Consider the following 24,466-nt stretch of genomic DNA (forward strand, 5'->3'; position numbering starts at 1 on the left):
TAGCGACACCCGGCTTCCATCGTCTCAGCGAATTAATGGTTCATGGAGCATGTCAGTTATGCATGTATGACGGTGAATTGCAAATCGATGAAAGCGAGCAAGCATCGGAAATGCCGTCTGGAGTCGGAGCCGGTGGATATGCCTCACAGGCCGCCGCCTCTCCGTCCAGCACCCCCGGCTCAAACCCCAGAGCGACTTTCCCAGGGCCCAGCGCGCTTTCTCGCTTGCATCTGCTTGCATCTGCTTGGGCCGGCTCCACGACGCTGCCGACGATTCCGCTCCAATGTCGGCCAGCCGCCTCAATCGCCTCCGCTCATTTGGCCTCAATATCCCCGGCGATCCCGATCCCGGCACCTTCAGCGAGGACCCCAGCGACGACAGCATGTCGCCTTTCACCAGCCGACTCAGCATCTCGTCGCTTCGTGACGAGATTCGAGCAGGCCCCTCTCGCAGCCCGGCGTCAAGACAGAGGCTTGCCACCCAGCCGAATATGGCTTCGCCAAGCATACCAACCCAGTTTGACTATCTGTACGGGTTTGTCGATCTTATCCCAGTCGGAGATCTTGGCGGCGGGATGGCTTCCGAACTCGACTCCAGCCTCGGGGCGAGAATGGGCTTCGCAGTCAAGGAATCGAGGCGGCTTCATTGGCATGCGACTCATCACACAGATCGAGCTGCCCCGGGCAAGGGACGAGCTGCCACGGGCTATTTAAGCTGATGTGATCTCATCTATTCTGCTCTGTTCTGCTCTGATTTGATCTGATCTGATCTGATCTGGCTGTCGGCCATTTGTGTCATCCGCAACAGCATCCAGTGTATCATCTGCTTTGAAGCGCTTGCCGACCCGGTGATGTGTCCATCGTGCGGAAAGGCCGGATGTGAAAGCTGCATGCAGGTGAGAGCACATCGCAGATGCTATTATCGCTTATTTTTATTTTCGGGCCATGGCTTGCCTCCCGGGCAGGTGGGGAGGGAGGGCATCCAGGACGATGCGACTTTGCAGCGGCAGCTCCCCTCCCTCCCAGGAATCCCCAGAGGCAATCGGACAGTGCGGCGGTTTCCGTCCGCCATCGTCAGTATAAGCATGCGCCAGCTATCGATTGTTGCTCATGTGCTCACCATGGTCTCCAGAAATGGCTCCAGCGGGGCCGCTCGCAGTGTCCGCACTGTCGCAAGGCCCTGACGGCCAGCAGCCTCATCCCGTGTCGATTCATCAGAGACTTTGTGCAGGTACTGCATGCTCCCTGCAATAGCGACAAGCCGCCAAGCCGATCGCACCGTTCATAACGCTGAGGCATGGGTGACAGAGAGGGCGACGCCGTGGCATGTTTCCTATTAATCCTGAACCCGCATGTGCGTCCCCCTTCGCTTGTCTTCCTTCCAGGAGCTGCAAGTGTATGTCGCCAAGAGCCAGGAGCAGAGTGCGGGCACCTGCAGAATCCATTCCCAGCCCTTCCAATACTACTGCATCGACTGTCTCGACACACTTTGCGCCGACTGCGCCATCTTTGGATCAGGCGTAAGTTCAGTCAAGCGAGAGAGGGGAGACATTCGCATTCAGTGGAGCAACGGCCTGGTGGTGCCGATAGCTGGTGCCGACAATACGTCGCTCGTCTCGCCATATAGCGACCATGAAGCGACAGTGTAGAGACAGACGTGCACTCAATCGTGCAGATCAGTATTCTTTTGAGCTCGATGTGCTCAGACCTATCATTAATGCGGTGCATTAATATCGCGCACTGACATCGCGCCCTTCACCCTCATAGCATAAGGGCCACCGATTCGAAAAGCTCGAGACTGTCTTTCAGTCGCAGAAGCAGCTCATCGACAACAAGCGGCATGAGCTCGAGGCCCGACTTGACGGCTTCAGTGAGCTTTTGTCATCAGCTGATGAGAAGGTCGCATCAGTCCATGCCGTAAAGCGCGAGGCAAGTGTACTCGGCCGCGATATACCGCTCGCTCGATGCCGTCAACTTTGTTGACGACACACACTATCCCGGCCATCTCGGTGAGCTGCTTCGTTTTTCGGGGAGGGGATGTTTATCCTTCTTCTATCCTGCCACTAGATCCTGGGCCAGTACCAGACAGTGCTGAACGACGCAATAATGAGACTCGAACGGGCCGCGGCTCAGCAAATTGAGATGATTTCAGGTACGGCTGGCGGACATGGCTTGGCGCCGGCCCTCTTCAACATTCAGCGTGTCTCTGTCCAGTCCAGCACTGCGGACGCCATTGACTCGATTTGTCCTTTGTCGGCCAATCTCACGCCGTCCCTCGTTTGATGGCTTCCGACACCAATACTATCGCAGACTACAAGAGAGACGTCCTCTCCGAGTCTGAACTGATCAAGACAACGCTGGAGAAGGTGCGGGAGCATGTCGAGCAAACCACCCAGGCCGAGGTGATCATCAACTCGGCCAAAATCATCGAGTTGATGGACAAGGTATGGGCGGAGTGGTGCTCCGGCCTGCTCGGATGCTGCTTGAGATCGATACTCTGTTGCGCCGAGGTGGAAGACAGGTTTACCAAGATCTGGCCCATCGTGCGCATGATGTCTGTCTGAGCGCCGAGTTGGGCACAAAATGAAGTCCGCCATTACGCGAGTCATTATCTAACTCTGCAATCGCTCTGTCTCTGCTTCAGCAACACCGAATTCGCCCTGCCGAGTTTCGACCGCTGCATGTGGAATCGCTCCAAAACGAGTTTGTCCCGGACTACATTGGATCCACGTTCCGCATCCACAACTTCAGTACGGCCCGCGCGTCGTCTGATCCACTCTACTCGCCGCCCTTCTTGGCAGCCGGTCTGCTCTGGCGCCTCAAGGTCTATTGCGGTGGTATGGATCACCGCACAACCTGTCCCGACCGCGGCGGCGTGTCTGTCACTTTGACCAGATTGGCTCGTTATGCTTTGGATGCGTGCCGCGATCGGCTTACCACAGCGTGCAACTGCCTTTCGTCGATATGCGCAGGAAACGGCCAGTCAAGCGGCAACTTCATGTCGGTGTTCATTGAGCTCGTCAAGGGTACTAGCAAAACGGCGACCTATCAATATCGTATTGAACTGGCAAGTTTTCCGGACTCCCTCCCGCTGCTGCCACAGACCCAGTCGGTCATGCCCATGCCACTGCAGATACTTTTGGGTGTCGATTTGTTTCACATTTGATTGCGCTTGATCGCCGCACTCGCGCAGAGGCCCGCTGTACCATTCGCCGACCACCACGCTCGGCCACACAAACGCTTGTTTTAACTTAAGATTGCCGCATCTTGGCTGCTACTTCACGATCCAGATCAAGCTTGTGCCCACCATCACCGGCCATAACTTTACTCGCGAGTTCAGCTCTCAGTTCGATGTGGGCGAGTGTTGGGGCTACAACCGCTTTTACCGACTCGAGACGCTTGAGCAGCGCGGCTATAGAGATCCTGTCGAGGATTGTATCGAATTCAAGTACTATATCCGCGCACCGACATACCAGCAACAGTCTCACGACCTTCTCAGGTGGGCCAGCTTGTCAGCGTGGCATCTTGCGTCCAGCAGAGCCACTGAGCCGATGGAATCGGCTGATCACCCATGCTAATTATTTCTCGCACGAACAATCTGGCATCGTATCGACAGGTTCTGTGTCGGGCTCGAACAGGAGAGATATCCTCCACCACCGCAACATGCGCAGACATCCGTGCCTGTCCTAAATACCTCCCCTGAAGCGCATCCCGTTGTCAACGGCGATGTATCTGGGCTTTTCCCGATCAATCACCAAGCACAAACAGTCGGCCCACACCCACAGCAGGGCTCTGAGGCAGTGGAGACAAACTTGCCGTCCGCAGTGACCGTCGCCTCTGGAGCCGTGACCAATGAGCCAGTCCAAGTCAGTGCGGTCGAGGTGTCGGCACTGGCCTCTGATGTGGCTCCTCAAGCGTCATCAAGCACCACGTGCGTCCAGGGGCAGCCGAATGCAGCTGCACCAGGACTTAATCCAGTTTCGTTTGATTCCTACCGGCTTCCTATGGACTGGTGCGGCTCCAGTGCGGCGGGATCGCCATCCAGCTCGATTTCATGTCCAACCAGCCCCGATCTGATCCTAGACGACGTGATTTCTCTCCCCCACGCGGGCACTATCAGCGCCGAGCAAACCTACAAGACCCTCAAGGAGCGTGAGAGCATCCTACTCGCTGCTCGAGAGCCTGCGGGGTTGCAGTGGCGCTGCCAAGTCCCTCTCACCAAGGTCATTCCTCCGGTTGAAAGCCCGCTGAGGACACACGAGCCTCAAGAGCAGAGCTCCACATGCATCGAAGCAATGATCGCTGAGCTCGTGGATACTACAAGCGACGAAGAGCAGCCCACCGCCAGCACATCTGGCCTGGGTCTGAGAGCAAATACCTCCATGTCGTTGCGGCCGGAAGCCAAGATCGATGATCTTCGGAACGGCATGTGGCTCATTGAGGTAAGCTTGCTGATACCTGATTCAACCACGGAGGGGGGGACACGAGCGGGACAGAGTCGATTCGTCGTTGTCGATCGAGTGTCTCGTCTGGCTCATCTGACAGCAAGTTCTGGTTGGATGCTTACCCCCAGCATACCCTGGCTGGCCATCCCTCCCCCAAGTCGTATGTCGGCAGCATATCCAGAGAGGTCGATGAGTTCACAGACTTTGTCGATGCACAGATGAAGGATTGGGACGAACCCTATGGGACACATCTGTCTCCGAGTCTCCGAACCAGCCTGCCGGGACCTTCGAAGCGTGTTTGGGAACCGAGTTGCGCAAGTGGCTCGGCCATCCTGGATACTGCGTTTAGCCCGACATCGAGAGGCAGCAAGGTAAGCGGATCAATGGGCGTCGGTTTGCTCGGGTGCGAAGATGGCAAGCGATGTGCGAGGATGTCAGTCGCGGGTGGAAATTGGGGATGTGTGCAGTGCGGATGTTCCCTTCAATGCCCTCATGACAACATCGATATACCGGCTTCAGAGCCATCGGACCCGATCGTTGCTCAGCAAGATGCCTCTGCCGGCCCAAGCAGCCGAGGCCGCCCCTGGAGCATCTCCGCGAACTCCGCGGCAAACAAGCAGAATATCTGAGCCACCTCGCCGGATGCTGGACCATGCAACAGACCCCCATGCTGACCGCACCGGGATGCCTGGGGGCCTGCAAACCGCGGGCGAAACCAGCGCAACGACAGCGCAACTGCGAAAGCGCATCGTGTCGGATCCTCAGCTGGACCAGGACGACGGTTCCGGCTCTGACCAGTATGCGGTCGCCAGATCGTTCAGCGACAACCCCTTGCCAAAGCGATTGGACACCAAAGACCTGTGATTCGACCGCAAGTCCGGAGCACGACTGATACGGGCATTCCGTCTGTGGTGCAGTCGACGCCCTGATGGCAGAGTCGGCTGGATGCAGCTCGGCAAAGGCATGTGGATGCGTTTCGGATGTAGCTCTTGAAGGAAATGACTGCGGTTGGTTGCTGATCTCAAGCCCTCGGCTGGCGCTATCTTGAGCACATGGAGCCCATGCCAACGAGCGGTGGTGGATTTGCATCTCGCTCCACATAATATAGGAGGCGCGAATTAACACATAGTCATGACAGGCGAGAATACGGCCGATTGAAAGCCGATAACCATCGGGTAGCGTCACGGAACAACAGGCTCGACAGCTGAAAGCGTGCGTATGGTCACCATTAATCAAGGACGTGTACATGAGTGTATTCGGACCCAGAAACATGAACGCGGCCTTGATCTCAATTGCCGAATGCCACCTCTGCTAGGTTTCCAAGCGGATTGCACGTCTGAAGCACGCAGCTTTGCAAGTGCTATCGCTCCGACAGCAATGCAGTCTTTGACGTCGCAACAGTGATGGTCGCCGACGTGGCCAATGAGCCGAGGCTGCGAAGGTGTTGGGCAAGGAGAATGCACGGATGTCGCACATGTTTCCCCGGTGGAAGCGCTTGCGACAGACCTGCAGAAGGCTTGCAGCGTCCGAGGAGACTCTACCTGACACCAGCAGCAGCCTCCTCCCACCGTTTCGTCGTCGTCGTCGACTCTGGGCCTCAGTTGTACTTGTCCTTCCAGATCCACTGCATCTGCACCATGTGCGCTCCCTGGGTCTGCGCCATCCGGAACCACTTGGCGGCCATCTTCTTGCTTTGCTTGACCCCGTCTCCGGCCAGGTAGCATTCGCCCAGGGCCATCTGGGCATCGACGTCGCCGAGCTGGGCAGCGACAGTCAAATAGTAGGCTGCCGTCCGTGCCGATTTCCGCACGCCCCAGCCCTGCTTGAAGCACATGGCCATTTCGTAAATAGGCAGGGTCAGCTCCTCTCTGGCGATGGCGGTCGACGTCGAGCCGTTGAAGTTGCTGCTGCTGCTGCTGTTGGCACCGGTACCACCGAAGGTGTTCTTGGGAGCCGAGGCGATTCGGGGTGGAGGGGTGATGGGCTCGTGGCGAGAGGCCGGCAAGACCGCAGTCGGAGCCGAGCCGCTGTTGGACCGAGTAGGTCGCCGACTCAGGGTAGTTTGGACTCCATGGACAAGGTTGTCGACGGCCGAGCCGGCGGCCTTCTCCAGCAGCTTGAAGGCGAGCGCCTCGTTCTTTTCGATGCCCCAGCCGTGCCGCAGCGACATGGCATACAGGAACAGGCCAATGGGGTGTCCCTGGCTCGCCGAGTAGGAGAAGAAATATGTGGCAATGTCGAGGCGGTTGTTTTCATGGTGGTAGATGGCCACGGCCAAGGGGTCGGTCGGGTTGATCTCGGGCGGCAGCGTCGGCAGGGTGTAGAGGGAGGCTGGCCGCGGCAGGATCTCGGGCAGCGGGATGTCTTGAGCGGCAGCAGCAATGTCGGCGAAATCGGTCGCCGGATCGTCGCCCAAGTCGGGCTTGGAGGAGGAGAAGAGGCCCATGGTGTCCTCTTGGAGGTGTGGGGGGGGGGAGGGGTCGAGGGCGGGAGCCGATGGGCAGGAGCGAAAGAGCAGGACGAAGGGGTGCTCGCTGGGCCGAGGCGTTGCTGGCACGAGGGGAGAGGGTTTGTGATGGCGGGGGACTTGGCGGGGCTGGGTTGCAACAAGGCCGCCCAGGCAGGACAAGCGGGACCGACGACTGGGACTGGCTCGGTCGGCCGAGCACGGACGACGGACGCTGATTGCTGCTACGGCTGCTCGGGCCGTTCCGGGTTGTTAACGAAGTGGTCAAGGAAGGTGTCGCGCGTTGTTACGGGTTGTTAAAGTAGTTAAGGAAGGTGTTACCGCGGTGCATTACAGGGGTTGATCAAATGGTTTGTTACCCAATACATCGCGCGCTGGCCATGACCATTCGCCAGTGTGTCCAAGAGCACCATTCGCCACTGGCACTCCGAGTCCAGTGTGCATGTCAATTGTGGAGACCGGAGAGCGACCGGTGGTCTTCACTCGGAGGCTGCCAAAGTGATCTGTTCTATTTCCTATGGCTCTGCTTGACGCAAGCTCATCACATACTACATGTTCATGGAATGGGCAGTGTCCCGTTGCTCATGTGTAAAGTGTACAGTGTTGGAAAGGCAGAGATGCAAGCACGTCGCTGTCGGATCATATCATGCGAGTTAAATCATCGCCGCAGTCGGATCATATCATGCAAGTTAAATCATCGCCGCTGTCGGATCATATCATGGAGTCAGTCCAAACCTCCAAGACCATCGGCCGAGTCCATCGCAACAGCGCGATCGTCGATCGACGTCATTCCGCCAGATTGACTAACATCACTCAAATCACCACACGTAACCATCCGCGTGAGGTGTCCCGTTTCAATATGTAAGTTTCCATGGCGCCTCGCCTCCCCCCCCCACCATCCCACCTCGCTGCCAGGCCTGCCTCTTTCCCGGCCCATCCTCACCCATCCAGCGATCCCTCTTCTTGCCTCCCTCCTTGGCATCTTCCTTGGCTTCCTCCTTGACTTCTTCCCGGCCTCCGTCGCATCTGCCTGTCCATCCCACCATGTACCAGGTGCTGCTCTTCGCGCTGCTGGCCTTCTGCTCCGTCTCTCGCGGCTTCGCCCGCCATTCCAGCTCTGGCACCGTCACCCCTTCCCCGACTCTGCCCGCTCCCTCGCCGTCCTCGACATGTCCTCCTCCAGCGCCTCCTCCAAGCGGCGTGCAGTGTCTCTCGCCATATCCCGGCTCGCCTCTTGACTGCGGCTGGCTCAACTTCATCAACTGCAACGAAACAACCACCCCCTCGTCCAACAAACGGTTTCCACCCAAGCACTGCCACGGCAAAGTCCCAGAGCCCTGGCCCACCGTCGGTCCTCTCAGCTTTCCCAGCGACCTCGACACCGGCTATGGCCACAAAATGACGCCTCTCCAGATCTACTCGATCCTCAGCCTCGTCTGGGTAGCAGAGAATGGCCCCGGACCCTTTACAGGTGTCGTTCCCTGGTACAATGCCTACGGGTATATCCAGAACATCGGCGACGGTCGCGGCTACACCACCAACATCGTCGGCTTCTGCTCCGGCACCGGCGACCTCCCAGTCTTCCTCAATAAGCTGCGCCGACTGGAGCCATGCAACCCACTCGTGCAGTACCTACCTGATGTTCGCGCCCTCTCCGCTGCCAACTCGCCCGAGCTCACAGGCCTGGAGGGCTTCGCTGCCAAGGTTGTTGAGCAGGCCGGTGGCCCGTCCGGCAGCGGACCGATCAACCCCAACTACATCAAGGCCACCTGGAACACTCTTAGTGACAAGTCCTCGGACTCGGGCTACTGGGGCCGAGCCATGGACGCATCGAGAAAGTACCACCTCGGCCTCCCCATCAGCAAGGGTCAGCTCTACGACATTGTCCTCAACTCGGGCAACCTCTCGATCCTGAAAAACGTCAGCGCCGTCGTCAAGCCCCCGACCAAGAAACAGTCCGGTGGTGACCAGGAGCTGCGTTTCCTCGCCGAACTGCAGAACCAGTGGCTGAAGGTCATCACTACCTCAATGAGCCTGGACGATGGGCAGCCCGACCGAGCGCTCATGTGGCAGCACCTCGCCTTCCCGAACACCACCAACGTCGGCACCGACGGCCAGCCCGGTGCCAACAACACCGTGCCCAACCTTGACCTTTCCCTGCCTCTGACGGTTCGATGCTACAGCGCCAACTACAACATTCAGGCGCCATCCTCGGACTAAACTGTCGTTATCCAGGGTGGTGCGCGAAACACATTTCCTTCGCAGCCATTGAGCAGTACTACTATTGGGCAGTGCTCAGCAACCGCTTCAAAGTCGGTAGCACAGCTATGAGATCTTGTGATGTATTGACTGCAACCACTGAACATCGGTATTGGAGAGTTCCGCTGATTTCGAACAGCCCAAGATGAGCTGGATGTGTGGCAATACAGTTCCCACACTATGAATGGGATGCCATTGCTACCACTGCCATATGAACCCAGGTCGACACAGGCACTCTAAGAACTGTTCGCTCTGCTTTGTCCCGGGTCGAGCGCAGATTTATTCACTCACTCGGATGCAGCTGCCAACATGTGTAGAATCACCAAAGCCTCAGGCCTCGCTGACACCGGCGCTGGCAAAAGTGGCCATGTCCGAGGCCATGTGGGCAGCAGCACGGAGCAAAGGGAAAGCGACGGCCGCACCAGTACTGGAGAGATTCAAAAGAGCGTAATCAGAAACCGACCGGATTAGACGAGATCGCATCGCATCAAGTTAGATCGAGTGGGTATGGGCAACGAAACAGGCCAGGGTGATCAAGCCCTTGATTTCACACCCACACTATGCGCGGAGCAAGCTTGCTATCGGCTCTCTGGCTCCCTCCCTCTCCAGCAACTCTCGCCCATCGCCCATTCCTTACCCCTCGCCCAGACGGAAGCCCAGGTTGAGCAGAGGCGCCGAGCGACCGGATTCACCGAGTAGCTGATCGATGCGTTCCATGGCGACAACCACACCCTGCTCGGAGCTCTGGTGGCTGAAGAAGGCAGATCGATAGAATGCCGCCCTATCTTCGGGGTAAACCTTGAGGGCATAGAGGAAGGCGGCCATTGAAATGAATCCGTCGACGATGAGCACCAAGCGGTTCAAGGCGGCACGGCGAGCCGCAGCGGCCATGGCCACAATCTCAAGCTGGCGAGGTAGAATGATTGAGGGAGGAAGGTTGTCAGTAAGCGGAGAGTGTTGCAGGCTTCGTTGATCAACAGCGACCACAATAGCGATTGTTGAAGCGACTGCGGTCGAGCAAGTCTCCTTCCCTCTCATGTGCTTGGCCAGGAGCAGCACTTACGCCGCCGAGGGCTCTGAAGATCTGCGTCCAGTCGCCAGTCCGAATCAGGTCCTGGTGCTTCTCGACCACTCCGTCAACAATCTTAGTCTTGCGCTCGAGCCCCTGGTCGTCAACGCCGGTGCCCCGGCCCGTAACTCGACTTCCGGCCAAGCCGCTCTCAGCAGCCAAGAGAGCCGCAGCCGTAGCGGTGTTGCCGATGCCGAGCTCGCCAATGCCAATGGCCTGATGGCCCTCGCGGATGGCCCGGTCGACGGCGTCATAGCCCGCCTGGACGGCGTTGTCGAATTGCTCCTGGGTCATGGCGAGCCCTTGCAGAGACGACTGGGTCCCATGCGGAGAGGCGTCCTTCTGTCGGGTGATTCCTTCAAAGACCAGGGCGGTATCGACGCCGACATCAATGACCTGGCGGGCCGGAGCAGTAGTCAGTCCATGTCAGACAATCAAGCCATGAATATGCAACCAAGGCCACGAATAGACCTCTCGATAGTTGCTCAAGGCAGTCGCTTCGCCTTCAGTCCGTCGAGATCATGGAACGCCGCTACCAGAGCGGACTAGTTACATACCTCCAACCCAAGGCCGTTTGCATTACAGAAAGCGCTGGATCAAAGCCAACCGACAACGGACTGTGTTAGACCGGCACCGGCAGTGGCCATCAAAGCGAGTGTCTGCGATCACTGTACAGGATGAAGATGCAGCAGATCCCGAGACATAGGAGAGGCATCGTCGTTGGTTCAAGCATTCCCGGACTCACTTGATCGCTGCGCCGCCGTTCGCGAGGTTCCGGAGCATCTCCTGGGTTACGATCTTGGGATACTGGCTCACACCTTCATCAGCAAGACCATGGTCTGCGGCAAACAGCAGAATCTTGCCCTTTTCGACACTGGCAAGTTGCAAACCCTGGACGTCAGCGCGAGCGATCTTATTCTCGAAGGCCTCGGATGCAGACGACCACGCACTCTGTCGGCCAGATGGCCCTACCCTCGATGCAAACAGCAGCTCGGTCCGACAGGAACGACATCATCGACAGTGGCTGGGACTTACGACGGAGACAGGGTCTGTTGCAAAACGCACAGACGGATGGCGACCTCCTCCAGCCGGCCGAGCGAGCCGGGAGGCTTGGTCTTGGAGTCGATCTCGGTGCGGGCCTTTGCGAGCCACTCGGCATCGGCCACGGGAATCTCGGCGGGACTCAGGATGAGCATGGTGGGTTCGAGCGATGGGTGCTATTCCAGACAATACTACAAGCGCAGACCGGTCCTGCGGCTGGGGCGATCGGCAGCAGTTCGATGCTGGTGGGGCCTGCCCGTCGCTTTCAGAGCGACGGGAAATCGCCAGAGCCGTTTTGCCGATCAGCGCGCGCCACTTGCCAGGTTTCGGCTCGCGTTGGTTGGGTCTGGGTCTGGGTCTGGCTCTGGGTCTGCCCTTCCAGATCGCACTCTCGCTCTTCGCTCCATCTGCGCCGATCGACCCCGCTGCCCATCGAGACCAGCCCCCCTCCTGTCCCCGACCAGATCCACTCACCGTCGATCCCTGCATCCATGTCCGACGACGCCGCCTCCGACAGGCCATCCAAGAAGATCGTCCCGCCCGAGGAACACTCCTCGTCGTTTCTTGCCCAGGAAATCCGTGCCTTTCTCTCGGGGATCATGTTCTTCACCCGCCTGCCCGTCCCTGAGTGGGTCGACCACAACATGTACTGGCTCAGTCTCAGCACAGCGTACTTTCCTCTTATCGGTACGGTCCGCTTCTTTGTCTCCACCCGCTCAGTCCGATTCGCTCAGTCCGAGTGCAGCCGAGAGTTGAAACGGCCCATATACTTTGCCGCTAGCCTGTGTACATGTCCTCGATTCACTGATCGTCCTTGCCCTCGCCATGATCGCATCCCGCTCTCCTCGCCCCAGGCGTCTTTGTTGCCCTCTTTGGTGCGTTCTGGTACATCCTGTCGCTGAGTCTTTGGGATGCCAACATTGCTGCCTACTTTTACACACTCTCGACGGTGAGTTGATTTGCTTGTTCCAGCAGCCTCCAGCAGCCTCCAGCGACGATGCTGTCTCGGCTTTGCACATTCCCCGTCGAATCGGGCCAGAGGCAGCCATCCTCACCATCTGTCCATTTTACACCCGCCCCTCCCCACAGGTCTGGCTGACGGGTGCTTTTCATGAAGACGGACTGGCCGATACCTTCGATGGCTTTGGTGGTGGCTGGGGCCGCACCCAGATCCTCACCATCATGCGCGACTCCCGGCTGGGCACCTACGGAGCAATCGGTCTGCTCCTCGTTGTGTCCCTGAAACTCTCGGCCTTGGCCCGGTTCGCTGCCCTGGCGCCCTTCTCGATCTCGGGCATGACGGGCATCTTTGTGACCGCGCACGTCATGGGTCGCTGGAGCTGCACCTATCTCCTCTGGGCCTATCCCTACGTGGAAAACGTCAGCGCCAAGGGCAAAGAGTTCAGCCTCAAGGTCACCATCCCGCGGCTGGTCTTTACGACGCTCACCACGATCGTGTTTGTCGGCATCTCGCTTGCCTGGGATGTCGAGAAGATGGCCATCATCTGGGCCGTCTCGATCGTCACGACCCTGGTCATGGGTGCCTACATTGACTCGGTCATTGGTGGCGTCATTGGAGACTGCTTGGGGGCTACCAACCAGGTCGTCGAGCTGGCGAGCTATCTGGCCCTGAGTGCGGACTGGGCCAAGCTTCTGCAGTACATGTACTGAGATGTGTTTGTCTGTGCGTTTGGTCTGGACGATTACAACGTACCCTTTTTTTGAAATGGGGCGCCCTGATTTGAGTCGGAACTGTCCTCGCTTCCTGGTCCTGAATACACACACACACTGCCAACGACCAAACGGTGTGCTCACAGTGCCTGGAAGCCAGGCGACTCGAGAAGGTCAAGTATCTGGATATCGAGAGACCATGGGGCTGTTCAGACGCTCGAAAGCATGATTCAGTTGCTCGAAGGCATGCACCACATTCGCACATCGAGACATCATGCCAGTCGATTGTCGCCACAGGAGATCGACCGGGGTGTTTTCAAGACGATCGGTCGCTGATGCCATAGAAGAGGGCACTGTCCCTTTTTCTTCTGGATTGACTCTGCAGTACAACACAATCGCGCAACGTCGTTTGCAAGAAGCGGGGCGAGTGTCAAAGCTCTGGAGTACCCTGGCGTATCCGCACAAATCCACCTGCCGTGGCCCCAGGTTTGATACCGATCCGCTTCTGCATCTCGTCTGTGCCCGATGACTGCTCGCACGTTGCAGGGCGCCGGCGGCTCTAAGCGTTCATCACCGAGGATATAGGTGGGAACGGGTTGGTTTTGGACAGAGCGCTGCAGCAGCCGCATGGGCAAGGGGGTGTAAGTAATGTGCTGGGCTCAAGCTGCACGGGCAACACTCGGATCCAGGAGCGCTCGGATACTCACATGCGCTGCGGGTTATGGATCATATATCCGCGGATGAATCCCTGTGATTTTGGGATACGGGGTCACCGAGGGTAGGTTGTCAATATCGTTTTCGGCGAGCTATGGCGATGGTGTCCAGGCGTGCTGTAACTGGACCAGGCAATAGTGCTCCCGCTCCGCTTGTGCCTACCTGATCGATTAGTCCAACGCAGAGACTCTCCATGTCGTCGATCGTAAAATCGGAAAATCCCGCGAGCTCGAATGCCACAAGTACACTGCTCAGATGCAGCACCGGGAACGAATCGACCAATAGGGATCTGTCGGATGGAGCCAACACAACCCGAGCCAGCGTTAAGCGGTCGCAGCGACAGACTCAAGGGGAGGCGAAGGAGCTGTCGCGGCACGTTCATATCGATGCTGCGAGTACATGGGCCATGGTTGTCAATAGCCGCGCTGACTCACGTCTTGCGGATGACGTTGCGGTAGATCACTGTGGTCAGACGAAACTTGAGAAGCGAATATGCCTCGTGCCGGATCAGGAACTCGCGTTGCATCTCGAGGTGCTCCAGGAAGCCCATGTAGTTGTTTTGCAGCACCGAGCCGATGAGTCCGTCAAACACCTCGACGAGTCCAAAGTGTGCCAATAGAGCCGTGGTCGGAAAGACGCCGAGGCAGAGCTTGGCAATGATCAAGCTGATGAGGATCCGTCTGGAGTCACCCATGGCTCAGGACAGTCAGCGCTACTGTGACTGAGGTGCTTGCAGTCTCCCCTCTCATGCAATCACAAGCAGGCCATCGGAAACCGCAGGTCTACATCAAGAACAAGCGTGCTGATCGTGCATGCGGAAGCAGAATGCGATCGACCCACCGTTTGCTCCTCGGCGCCGAGCTTGGGCAGCAGGAATATGCCTCGCTCAGCTGCCGCGCGGCCTTGAGACAGTCGTGCTTGAGGAGAGCATACTTGCCGGTATAGTAGTGGTACATCAGAAGCTCCTGCGGCCGAGAAAAGCTCCTAAAGTCGATGTTGAAGTTCAGCAGGAGGTTTTGCATCTTTTCGGCCAAGGTCAGCTCGTCCATCTGGGCAGATCCCGGGAGTGGAGCGAGAGGCATGTTGTGTCGGTCAAAGTCGTGACGAGCCCAAGGGAGCAGAGTCATGCCAAAGGCGGCAAGCGAGATGGATTTGATGCAACGAACGTCGCCAAACTGGTCAGAGTTGCTGTGGCCGGCACGACAGCATGGGCTATCGAGCTCGGCGCAAACCGACGCTGCAAATGGATCTTTGGGCTCGACCGGTGAACGCTCGACGAACCTGGAAATAGAGCGAGTATGCACTATTGACGGCCACGAGCAGACCGGCCCTGGCCTCAGCAGTCTCGGCACTGGTGCAAGCAGGTCAAGAGCAAAGGTGAGTATGCCCATAGGGCAAGGTGTCGACCGATAGACACTGCATCGATTGCCCGCTGCAATCTATCCCGACATTCTCAGATCGCCACCGACCGGTCTGGAGCCAGGTTCCGTATCGACGCATTCAGCTTCGCTTGCACATCCGACGTCTTTGTCGAGGCCTGGTTGCGGGCCCTCCAGTATTCGTCAATCTCGAGCGCCAGGCTGACGAGGTTCTTGCAGACGAGTCTCCATAGCGGCAGAATCGAAAAGGGCTCATCGTTCTGGAGAATCGCAAAGACAGCACTGGCGGCCACCAAGTGGTGCCAGGCGAGCAGGGGATTGAGCGACGGCCATGGCCAGTGCCGACACAATTGGCTCTGGAGCGCCCCAGAGGGTATCGAAATGTGTCGCTCGAACGGGCAGCTTACTCGTAGACCTTCAGAAAGGGCTCGAACAGGGTCAAGGGATTCGTAAAGGACGAATAGATCCGCAGATACTTGAGGTATGCGACAATGACGGGCGACAGACACCGGGGCTGCGAGTACCGGCTGGCCATGCTCTCGATGTCGGCGATCGGGATGGTCTGGATGACTTGCAGCAGCGCTGGCAGCACCGGCAGCACCGGCAGCACCGAGTCGGCTGTTGGATGGACGGGGAAGGCCTGGGCAAGAGCCCCTGACGATGCCGAGCCCACCGATCGGATATAGGCCAGCACAAAGTCACTCGGCGACGATCGCATCTCGGATGAGCGGCCGTATCGGCAACGGCGGCGGCGGCGGCGTCGGTGGTGGTGGTGGATCAAAGATCGAAGGCGACAGGCAAGACCTGAGGCAGTAGATCTGAGGCAGTAGATCGGAGGGCAGTAGATCTGAGGCAGTAGATCGGAGGGCAGTAGATCTGAGGCAGTAGATCGGAGGCAGTAGATCGGAGGGCAGTTGATCGGAGGCAGTAGATCGGAGGGCAAGGCGAGACGGAGCTGCTTTTTATCCAAAACCATCTATTTCATCCCGTGAGGCAGCGCTGCCAGAACTACATCATACCACCGCAGCCAGAGCCAGCCAAAGGCATATCCGACCACGAGCCCCACCAGCACCTGCGGCCATGTGTGGTATCGCAGAGTGACCCGAGAGATAGCAACGCTGATGCCGGCCCCGTTCAATAGCACAAGCACCGGCCACTTCCAGGGCTGGCTGCCGGACACCCGATCGAGCAGAGCAAAGGTGATGTAGCTCGCAAAGAACCCGGTTGCTTGTGAGTGCGACGACGGCATGCCGTACTGGCCCTTGGAGCTGAGCAGCGAGCTCTTGAGTTTGCGAACCAGGGTCAAGCCCGGGTTCAGGCCCTCATTTACTGCAGAGGACGCTGTGGTCGTTGGGGCGGCTGCTGGCCGTCGAGCCTCTAGGCCTGGTCGTGGCTGTCGAATGACATGCTTGAGAACCTTTGCTATTCACCGAGACAATGGTCAGCGGCGGTTGTGCTTCGGCAGAGACGTATCTCGCAGGATGCTCCCTCAGAATCCCAGGCGACACTCACCGAGAATGCCGCACATCACGCCTCCGACACAGCAGTAGAGCGATTCAAGCGATCGGGTGTAGAGGATCGTCGCAAGGACGGCGCCCGAGACGAGCCAGCGGGTGTTATCGAATATCTTGGAGAGCATTTGGAGAGCGTGCAGCGGACCTGTGCAGACACCAGTCGGCTGTTGGACCAAGCGGGCGACTGCTGCTTTCCTTCGATAGCGTCGTTTGTGTCAACCAAGCGGAGCAAGTGGAACAAGTGTGCCAGGAGCCGGCATCGCGAATGCTGACCGACGATCGCTCATGATCTGGCTCGACCGAGGATCTCCACCTCAAACTGCCATTTGCCCTGTTGAGTGGCTGGCGATCCGTTGTATTCAGAACCCAGACAATAAGTGGCATGCCGGGTACAAATACAGGTATCCCCATTCGGCTTTGTGGACTGATGGGCCCCAATGCGATCTATGCCTGTCGTCGGTTCAAAATAGCTGTGCATGTTTCGATCTCGGAGAACATCCTGGCGACCAGGTGGCCAAAGGCAGGGGCTGGGGAATCCGCCGATGGCTGCGGTAGTGTCTCGGCCGAGAGCGATTCATATTCCCGCTCCATGTTCTCAAGGCTTTCTTGGAGGCTCTCGTGGTAGTGCTTCGAAGCCGTGAAGACATCCAGAACCTGGGATGGTGGAGCACATGTCGGGTGAGGTTGCAGGGTCTGTCTGGCGAGCCGATCGACAGATCAGTAGAGCGAGTACCGACCTTTTGCAACTGTTGGCATGTCGAGAATGCACTTGCAACGGCGACAGAGAGAGCTGGAGTGAACAGGTTGTTGGTTCGATCAGTCAGGCCATAGGGATAGAATGGATGGTGCTCGCCCGAGACATCGATTCGAAGCCAGAGAGTAGTCCCACAGCATCCAAGTGATGGCTTGAGACTGCGCTGGCGGTTCACGGGTGCTTTGGGCGGATTGATTTTACCTCGCGAATCGGCTGCTGGCGCTGTTTCCAGCCAGGGCTCAATCTCGTTGGGGAAGATGGCCAGGAACTGCTTCAGCGACGACTCCAGGCCGTTGACGACCGGGCCAAAGTGGCGGTAGATCGCCGAGCTGTCGTCATCCGGCTTGTATGTGAACTAGCCAACGTCAGAGTGCCAGCGGGAATGAGAGGTGCAGGCAGTGAGCAGAGTTGAGAATGGGAGGCGCTCTCATGGAACAAGACCAAGAAAGCAGACAGCCATATCTGCAGTTCGGCGTCAATAGCCAATGCACGAGCTACTCGGGGCATATTGGCACTTGCATCCCCAACAAGATTCATTGACAGACAAGAGCCAGGGCTGCCACGCAAATGTTGGGCTTGGGCTGTGACCTCAATACCGATTCGTACCTTTGATCGGAGTTGCCTCAGCTCTTCGAGAAGCCGCTGCTCGGCAATCAATAGTTGTTCGAGATCACGATCCAGGGTGGCTATCGACACCGACGATCTAGTGATGGGGCACATGGCGTCAGCTGCTGGGCATTGAGCCCAAAAGCCAGTGACAGCATCCTCCGATTGCAGACGAGTTCACATTCGCAATGCATACCTCGGCAGATTGCCGAGCCTCTGTCTTTCCAGCTTGACAAGCCGTTGGGTGTCGGGATCGAAGAGCGACCGAGCCTCAAACTCCATCAGTCCAGGCAGATGCGACGTGGCCATCCGATCCAGGAGCGCAGATCCTTTCACCAGGTGATCGTCGGCGTTGGCTCCACGGTCTTGGGTCGCTGCCGCAGACTGGATCAGCCGAATCGCTCGCTCGAGAACCCGCTGACGTTGCCGATGCAGAGAAGCATAGTCCTGCAGCGGATGAAGCGGGTTAGCACACCTGGGCGGCAGCGGTCTAAAGATACAGGCGGTTGTCGATAGCTTTGCCGTTTGCTCGCTCACAGTGAATATGTCGGAGCCGTCCTTTTGAGTGGTGAATCCGGCGATTGCGCAGATGGTTCGAAGTGCTTCATTGCGGTTGTCGATGTGAACAGGTCAGATTGGCAGGCGACGAGAGCAAACAGGTCCATAGTCAGGTTCAAGCCGGAGACAGCGCAGCAAGCGAACAGAACGGACGGGCTCTGATCAATTGGTGTGGATGGGCTACCTTCGGGATGCTCGTATTCAGAAAGCCCCCGGACCAGGTCTGGATCGTATCTGTTGGGTTGCGTTCAGTTGAGTTCGGCTGCGTTGGGTTGGAGCAGATGCTGCTCGCTTGAAGGCCAAGGCAGGGAGGGGAGACGAGAAGAGGCAGCGACGGTACCTGTGCAGGAGCCAGCCAAGGATCTGGAGAAAGACCTCTGGCGAGTCGAGAGGGAAGGGGATATCCGGTGTGGGCTGCAGGACAGCGGCATGCGGGCATTCAAGCTTCTGCAGCTCACGAGGGAGATTCATGGTAGCGGACGAGTGGAAGGACCAGGATGCGGCGGATACGATGCAGACACTGGCCGAGACCGATAGATGTGGCAGCGGTGCTGGCCCGACGATAGCGAGATGGAATCCCAACGGGAGAGATGGAGGAGAGCGATGTGGGGATGGACATGACACCGATATGCCGGGTTTCATTTGGTTTGACTGGCGAGACACCGAATCCGGTGAGAGCGTCCCCAGCACACTTTGATGCATCGGGCAGCCAGATACAAACGACAGCCGAGATCGACCGCAACCATGGGTCCATCCGAGACATCCGAGACATCCGAGACATCCGAGACATCCGAGACATGGCCGCCCAAGACCCGGTCGCCGCATCCATCGTCCGCACCCTGGATCTGCGAGATCAGCGTCGTCGGTCGCTTCTCGCTCCCCGCTCGCCCAAAGACGCGACCCGCGCCCCGGCCTGGCTTTCTTCTTCAAGCCCCAGCCATTTGCTTGTCCTCCATTGTCGCCTTCGTCATCCTCCCGCCTCGACGCTGCCGACAACCACCCCGTGCAAAATGAAGCTCTGGAGTCTCCTCCGATTGTATCTCGTCTCGCTCTTGGCCCTCGGCGCTGCCGCCGAGCTCTCGGTCAAGGAGGCCTATGAGCTGGCTGAAAAGTCGGTGCTCTTCATCGAAGAGGTCGAGTTCCAGGACAGCATCTCCACCGGCTCCTGGGTCGTCTTTTTCGGCACCAAGTGGTGCCCCCACTGCCAAAAGTACTGTGAATGCATCGAGTGCATGCCGCATCTCTGGTCCATCTCGGATTCCCCGTCTCTGCCGATCTCGTTGATCTGCGATCTAAGCCGTGCGCCAACGGGCGATTCGCTCCTGCTCAGAGCTTTGGCAACGAACCCCCCCTGACTCCTGTGCCATCGTTATCCATCGCTGATCGCACCATCCTCGATCGCCTATACTGCTGCCTCCACGACTAATCCCACGCATCGTTAACGGGAACATATCCAACCATCGCCGACACGGCTGCTCGCTCTGTTATCCACACCCACAAGACTGACCCCCAAGTGGCTCAAGATGCAGCAGGCCGTCCAGGAATACGCACCCAACTTCAACGTCCGCAAAGTCGAATGCACCCGGAACGAGGGCAAGTCATATCTGATGCTAGACAAGCCGCTCGCTTATCTTGCCACGCCCTGGGTCACTCCTGGCTGCGCGGCACCAAACTTGAACTAGCATGCTTATCCCGTCATCATATCCCGGGACTCTACAGCTTTCTGTGACGGCCAGAACATCCAGGGATACCCAACTCTCAAACTGTAAGATACTCTTGCCGGTGACTCGGCTCGTGGAAGCGGCACTATACTTGGCGGCTTGTTCGTTTCCGAGGACGCTGCTTCAATCTGGACCCACCCTCGTGTACTCGCTGACCTCCCGTTCCGCACAGCTTTGTCGATGGCAAGTTCGTTGAGGAGCTTCCCGACAGAGCCATTGTCGATGAAGATACTCTCATCAAGTACGCCAAAGAAAAGGCCATCGCCAGCAAACCCAAGGAGGACTATGTCAACAAGCTTAAGGCCCTGGCTCTGTCCCAGTCCTCGGGCTCGTCCGTCAATCCCAAGGGCGAGTTGGTTCATCTCACCCAAAACACCTTCCCTGATGTAGGATATGCTTCGAGGCTTGCTGTGGATGTTCGATCGCAGTGATGGCGCATCAACCCGCAGAGCTGTTCATGCAGTCGACTGCTGCCAAAGGGCTGAATCGCTCACTCACGAACTCTTGCTCATCATTCGCTTCATGCAGGCGTCGAGCAGCCAACCTTGGTTTGTGGTAAGTCGATCTGACAGAGGCTTCACCCGCACCATCTCCTCTGCCTGCTCGCAGAGAATGTATATATTTCCAGCACAATTTCCACCCAACGGCCGCTGTCGTTGTCGCTGACATGCCCTCCATCACCCGCCTTGATCAGATGTTCCATGCTCCCTGGTGTGGCCACTGCAAAAATGTAAGATCCTGACCCAATCAACAGTTCAGCCCCGCCGCGGCAACGGCGTGAATGGGGTATTTGGTGACTGATGATCCTGCCTTCGTCGTACGTAGCTGGCACCCACCTGGGAGGTTCTTGCCCGCGAGCTCAAAAACAAAGTCAATGTGGGCAAGGTCGATTGCACCGTCGAAACTGGTGCGTATACCTGTTTGATCGCTCGTGTCCAATGGATTTCGTGCAGCTTCCCTTGCGCTTGCGACTTTTATCCTCCTGGGTCAACTCACAATGCTAACGCACTGGCTCTCCCTGAATCCAATCGATGAATCCTTTTCGGATCCAGGCCTCCAGAAAAAGTACAAGATTGCCGGTTTCCCCACTCTGAAAATGTGAGTGGCACCAACGACATTTGCAATCGAATCGCATTGCTCTACAGGCGCCATTCGTCTCCAGAGTCTAAGCCAACCTCCGCTGACCTGCTTTACTTGTGCTGCCATCTCTGCCTCTAGTCTACAGGGCTCCAACGAGATTGGAGAGTACCGAGGTGCGCGTACCCTGGACGCCCTTCGCGATTACGCCCTCAAGGTCTTCAAGTAAGTATCTCTGAGAAAGTGGGGGCTCTGGCTTCTCGCTCCATCTGTCGCTGCGAAAGAACATATCCGCGTCCGCATCACTCTAATCCGTGTCTGGCACCGCGCCTCCAGCAAGCCCGTCTTTGCCCCGATTCTCGCCAGCGATATCGCCACCGCTCGCTCGTCCCATGAGATCTCGTTCTTCTATGTCTACAACCCTGTCGGAGCTTCCGAGGAATCTCTGGTGCGTGTCTTGACGGCCAAGAAGGCCAGCATCCTGTTCCGACTGTTACTATTGAATCTGTTTCTTCGGCAACATCCTTGTGCGAAATGCCGATCGCATTCTCCATCTGATGCGCATGCCACCATTCACGTTATCCGTCTTGAAACAGCACGCTTTCATCAACGTTGCCAAGGCCAACCGCGTCGATTCCCACTTTTACATCGTCCCTGATGCCGCTGGCTTCAAGTCGTTCAACATTGCTGACAACTCGGGACCTATTATTGTCGCCTCCAAAGACGATGGCGCGACCTTTGCTCTCTACGGCGACAGCCTCAGCGACGAGGGCTCGCTCACTCAGTGGGTTGCCAAGCACAAGGTCCCGGTTGTGCCGGAGGTTACCGGCGCCAATTCGCAGCGCATCCTGGGAGGCAACAACGTGGTTGTCATGGCTATCGTCCATGGATCCGAGCAAAGCCAGAAGCAGGGTGTTCTGAAGCAGATCCGCTTGGCTGCGACCGAGTTCGCTGAAAAGTCCGACGCCACCGATGTTTCGTTTGTCTGGCTGGATGGCGAGCAGTTCGATAGCTACATCTTGCGCGTTTTCAAACTCAAGACTCACAACCTGCCGGCCCTCATCATTATGGACCCCAAGGTGCGTCTGTCTGCCGACGACTGCTTTGAATGGCCATGCCCGGTCGTTTGTTCGCTCACAGGCTCATTTACCTGCATCACTTGACAATTCCAGACCGAGCTGTACTACGATACTGGCGCGGACGGCGAGCGATTCGAGTTGAGATCGAGCGCCATTGTTACTGCAGCCGTGAGCGTCGCCAAGCACGATGCAGCCCTGACTGTAAGTAGAGCTTTTGTTGAGCGTCAAGGTCCCAATGCGACCAGGTCGCTAACCTGACGGACTCTGGCTTCCAGCCCAAGTACATCAACTCGTGGTTCTCGACCCAGATGCGCCGCGTTGGCAAGGTTCTCAGCCCTCTCGGAGTAAGTCGATGGGGTCGAATCGATCCCCCAAGGCCAGCTGCGTCTGCTGCACAATGCCAAGTGCATGGCTGGCCTTGCGCACGCCGAAAACGTGCTGACCCAGAGTCTGCCCGTTGTGGGCCCACCCAGCTAACAGCAGCCCTTTCCTTTCAGATCTTCGTCCTGCGCCATCCGATCGTCTCGATAGCCGTTGTGATCAGCGGTATCCTTTACTTTATCTATTGGGTCATGAAGGACGACACTCCTGCGGACTACCACACCGTCAAGAGCGAGTAGATCCTATGGCCGCCGTGATCGAGGCTCTCGAGCACACGCTCTGGCGATGAGCTTGCATCGAGTTCCGATGCCTCTGCTGGTTTACATCGTGATCAATAGAGCTTGGGCCGACTGCTTGCTGGACGCAATCGCATACTCGGTCGCTGCATCAACGAGGCATCTCGGGGAACCCATATCGATGACACTCGCTCCAATATCGTGCCTGTAGATCCCGTTACCTCCTCTTGATCATTTCCCGCCGCCATTGCAACTGCTTGGGAGACGGCGGCGACTGTGGGTGTTTCTGAGCAAGTCGCACTCTGTATTGGATATGCTGTACAATCGGTCTCGAGCGAGATGGCATGCGGGTCTCGAAGGACAATAGGGTTGTTGTTTGCGGGAAGGAGAAGGAGATTGATATGGTCAGGGTCGGGCCGGGGAGCCCAACGATTCAGGTCCGCTTAGTTCTTGACCTGAATGTTCCACTTCTTCTGGAACTCGACCATGTCGTCCTCCTTCTTCTTGTACTGCTGGGCGAGGGTCTGAATGAGCTTGGAAATCTGTGGCGCCCACCCAGTTGTGAGTGCGTGGTGCGTTGATCATCGTTGGTCGTCGTTGAGATCGATCCGAGCACCCATGTTCAACCGGGTGATTCCCGTAATACATTGTGCATAATTCCAGATCAGATATCCGTCGTTTAGCCAAGGCGCCCGATTCAAGCCGGCAGAGGTTCGCCAGCAGTTGGGATGTCGCATTCCGTCGATGGACAGCCAAGATCGAATCAAGCGGCCAGTCGCCAGTCGCCAGTCCGTCGTAAATAGGATCAGCCAAAGGTGTCGTATCGTTAGTCCAGTTCAGTCCAGTTTAGTCCAGTTTAGTCCAGTCCGGCTCAGTCCAGTCTGCAGCCTACACTTCTGCTACTAGCCCTCTGCACAGGATGCTTCTCTTGGTTTCTCCCTCGTGGCAATCTCCCTCGTGGCAATCTCCCTCCAGACGTCCCGAGCAGCCGGCCGCACTTACACCGTCCATGTTGGTCGAAACGGCCGGCAGGACTTCCTTGACGGTGCGCTCGACCAGGACGCCGCCAACCAGCCGGAAGCACTTGCGATCGCCTTGCAGAGGGGAGATGGTGTCAACCACGAGCTGGTGCTCATCCTTCTCCATCTCGAGCTCGCCGATCTTTTGGGCGATCGCCTGGAGCTCCTGCTTCAAGGCGTTGAACTGGACACCGCACCGCAGCAACGGCACCACAAGGGGGTAATAAACGAAATCAGCAGATCATACGGGGCACAGAAGAGACGCCGTCGGTGGGCGGATCTTCAAATCAGGAGGTGCCTGGAATCAGCGGTTGCGCTGCCGATCCGGCAGGATGCCTCAAAGCGACGCAGATCTGGCCGCACCTGCACTCACCTGGCTGATGATGTCCTTGTCGGACGGTCTTTCGGATGAGCTCATGTCTGTGGCTGGCGATCAGGGACGGCGCTGGACGGGGCGAGCAGGCAGATGGCGGACAA

General features: G+C 57.7%; 10 protein-coding genes across 10 annotated transcripts; 4 read left to right on the forward strand and 6 right to left on the reverse strand.

The window, feature by feature from the left end:
* The first annotated feature begins 232 nt into the window (after nt 1-232).
* BJ171DRAFT_238027 (uncharacterized protein) lies at nt 233-4,339 on the forward strand. The gene is made up of 12 exons (XM_053106604.1): nt 233-528; nt 808-895; nt 1,132-1,230; nt 1,385-1,519; nt 1,767-1,928; nt 2,067-2,151; nt 2,310-2,443; nt 2,644-2,836; nt 2,972-3,066; nt 3,290-3,498; nt 3,616-3,865; nt 4,120-4,339. The coding sequence occupies exons 1-12, from the start codon at nt 284-286 to the stop codon at nt 4,153-4,155; spliced, it is 1,731 nt and encodes a 576-aa protein (XP_052970389.1). The 5' UTR covers nt 233-283; the 3' UTR covers nt 4,156-4,339.
* Nucleotides 4,340-5,676: 1,337 nt separating this feature from the next.
* On the reverse strand, nt 5,677-6,933 carry BJ171DRAFT_490931 (uncharacterized protein). The gene has a single exon (XM_053109681.1). The coding sequence runs from the start codon at nt 6,888-6,890 to the stop codon at nt 6,042-6,044; it is 849 nt and encodes a 282-aa protein (XP_052970390.1). The 5' UTR covers nt 6,891-6,933; the 3' UTR covers nt 5,677-6,041.
* Nucleotides 6,934-7,830: 897 nt separating this feature from the next.
* BJ171DRAFT_238049 (lysozyme-like domain-containing protein) lies at nt 7,831-9,411 on the forward strand. The gene has a single exon (XM_053106605.1). The coding sequence runs from the start codon at nt 7,956-7,958 to the stop codon at nt 9,129-9,131; it is 1,176 nt and encodes a 391-aa protein (XP_052970391.1). The 5' UTR covers nt 7,831-7,955; the 3' UTR covers nt 9,132-9,411.
* Nucleotides 9,412-9,500: 89 nt separating this feature from the next.
* BJ171DRAFT_578113 (nicotinate-nucleotide--dimethylbenzimidazole phosphoribosyltransferase) lies at nt 9,501-11,435 on the reverse strand (the record flags this gene model as incomplete). The annotated part of the gene is made up of 6 exons (XM_053113859.1): nt 9,501-9,597; nt 9,808-10,076; nt 10,234-10,635; nt 10,797-10,830; nt 10,985-11,113; nt 11,275-11,435. 6 exons carry the CDS (start codon nt 11,433-11,435, stop codon nt 9,501-9,503), a joined length of 1,092 nt encoding a protein of 363 aa, XP_052970392.1.
* Nucleotides 11,436-11,650: 215 nt separating this feature from the next.
* Nucleotides 11,651-13,083, forward strand: BJ171DRAFT_490936 (vitamin B12 biosynthesis CobS, cobalamin-5-phosphate synthase). Its single transcript, XM_053109682.1, has 3 exons — nt 11,651-11,967; nt 12,135-12,229; nt 12,370-13,083. Exons 1-3 carry the CDS (start codon nt 11,772-11,774, stop codon nt 12,949-12,951), a joined length of 873 nt encoding a protein of 290 aa, XP_052970393.1. The 5' UTR covers nt 11,651-11,771; the 3' UTR covers nt 12,952-13,083.
* Nucleotides 13,084-13,150: 67 nt separating this feature from the next.
* Nucleotides 13,151-15,954, reverse strand: BJ171DRAFT_490938 (uncharacterized protein). The gene is made up of 8 exons (XM_053109683.1): nt 15,452-15,954; nt 15,135-15,326; nt 14,947-15,016; nt 14,506-14,714; nt 14,100-14,345; nt 13,828-13,954; nt 13,659-13,699; nt 13,151-13,565 (listed from the first exon to the last, which is right to left on the reverse strand). The coding sequence occupies exons 1-8, from the start codon at nt 15,760-15,762 to the stop codon at nt 13,511-13,513; spliced, it is 1,251 nt and encodes a 416-aa protein (XP_052970394.1). The 5' UTR covers nt 15,763-15,954; the 3' UTR covers nt 13,151-13,510.
* A 28-nt stretch (nt 15,955-15,982) lies between these two features.
* On the reverse strand, nt 15,983-16,835 carry BJ171DRAFT_238117 (PAP2 superfamily-domain-containing protein). The gene is made up of 2 exons (XM_053106606.1): nt 16,557-16,835; nt 15,983-16,466 (listed from the first exon to the last, which is right to left on the reverse strand). Exons 1-2 carry the CDS (start codon nt 16,681-16,683, stop codon nt 16,021-16,023), a joined length of 573 nt encoding a protein of 190 aa, XP_052970395.1. The 5' UTR covers nt 16,684-16,835; the 3' UTR covers nt 15,983-16,020.
* Nucleotides 16,834-18,396, reverse strand: BJ171DRAFT_238130 (uncharacterized protein). The gene is made up of 5 exons (XM_053106607.1): nt 18,115-18,396; nt 17,919-18,015; nt 17,514-17,667; nt 17,296-17,348; nt 16,834-17,212 (listed from the first exon to the last, which is right to left on the reverse strand). The coding sequence occupies exons 1-5, from the start codon at nt 18,225-18,227 to the stop codon at nt 17,003-17,005; spliced, it is 627 nt and encodes a 208-aa protein (XP_052970396.1). The 5' UTR covers nt 18,228-18,396; the 3' UTR covers nt 16,834-17,002.
* A 1,023-nt stretch (nt 18,397-19,419) lies between these two features.
* Nucleotides 19,420-23,174, forward strand: BJ171DRAFT_238150 (thioredoxin-like protein). Its single transcript, XM_053106608.1, has 14 exons — nt 19,420-19,686; nt 19,978-20,069; nt 20,196-20,241; nt 20,370-20,583; nt 20,726-20,752; nt 20,892-20,927; nt 21,023-21,104; nt 21,250-21,295; nt 21,416-21,499; nt 21,611-21,722; nt 21,871-22,353; nt 22,447-22,554; nt 22,629-22,697; nt 22,851-23,174. The coding sequence occupies exons 1-14, from the start codon at nt 19,487-19,489 to the stop codon at nt 22,971-22,973; spliced, it is 1,722 nt and encodes a 573-aa protein (XP_052970397.1). The 5' UTR covers nt 19,420-19,486; the 3' UTR covers nt 22,974-23,174.
* Nucleotides 23,175-23,413: 239 nt separating this feature from the next.
* On the reverse strand, nt 23,414-24,441 carry BJ171DRAFT_596100 (Prefoldin beta-like protein; the record flags this gene model as incomplete). The annotated part of the gene is made up of 3 exons (XM_053114651.1): nt 24,363-24,441; nt 23,973-24,173; nt 23,414-23,512 (listed from the first exon to the last, which is right to left on the reverse strand). Exons 1-3 carry the CDS (start codon nt 24,405-24,407, stop codon nt 23,414-23,416), a joined length of 345 nt encoding a protein of 114 aa, XP_052970398.1. The 5' UTR covers nt 24,408-24,441.
* Between the last annotated feature and the right edge of the window lie 25 nt (nt 24,442-24,466).

Source organism: Polychytrium aggregatum (assembly GCF_025602895.1).
Source record: "Polychytrium aggregatum strain JEL109 chromosome Unknown BJ171scaffold_5, whole genome shotgun sequence".
NCBI classification, from domain to species: Eukaryota; Fungi; Chytridiomycota; class Chytridiomycetes; order Polychytriales; genus Polychytrium; species Polychytrium aggregatum.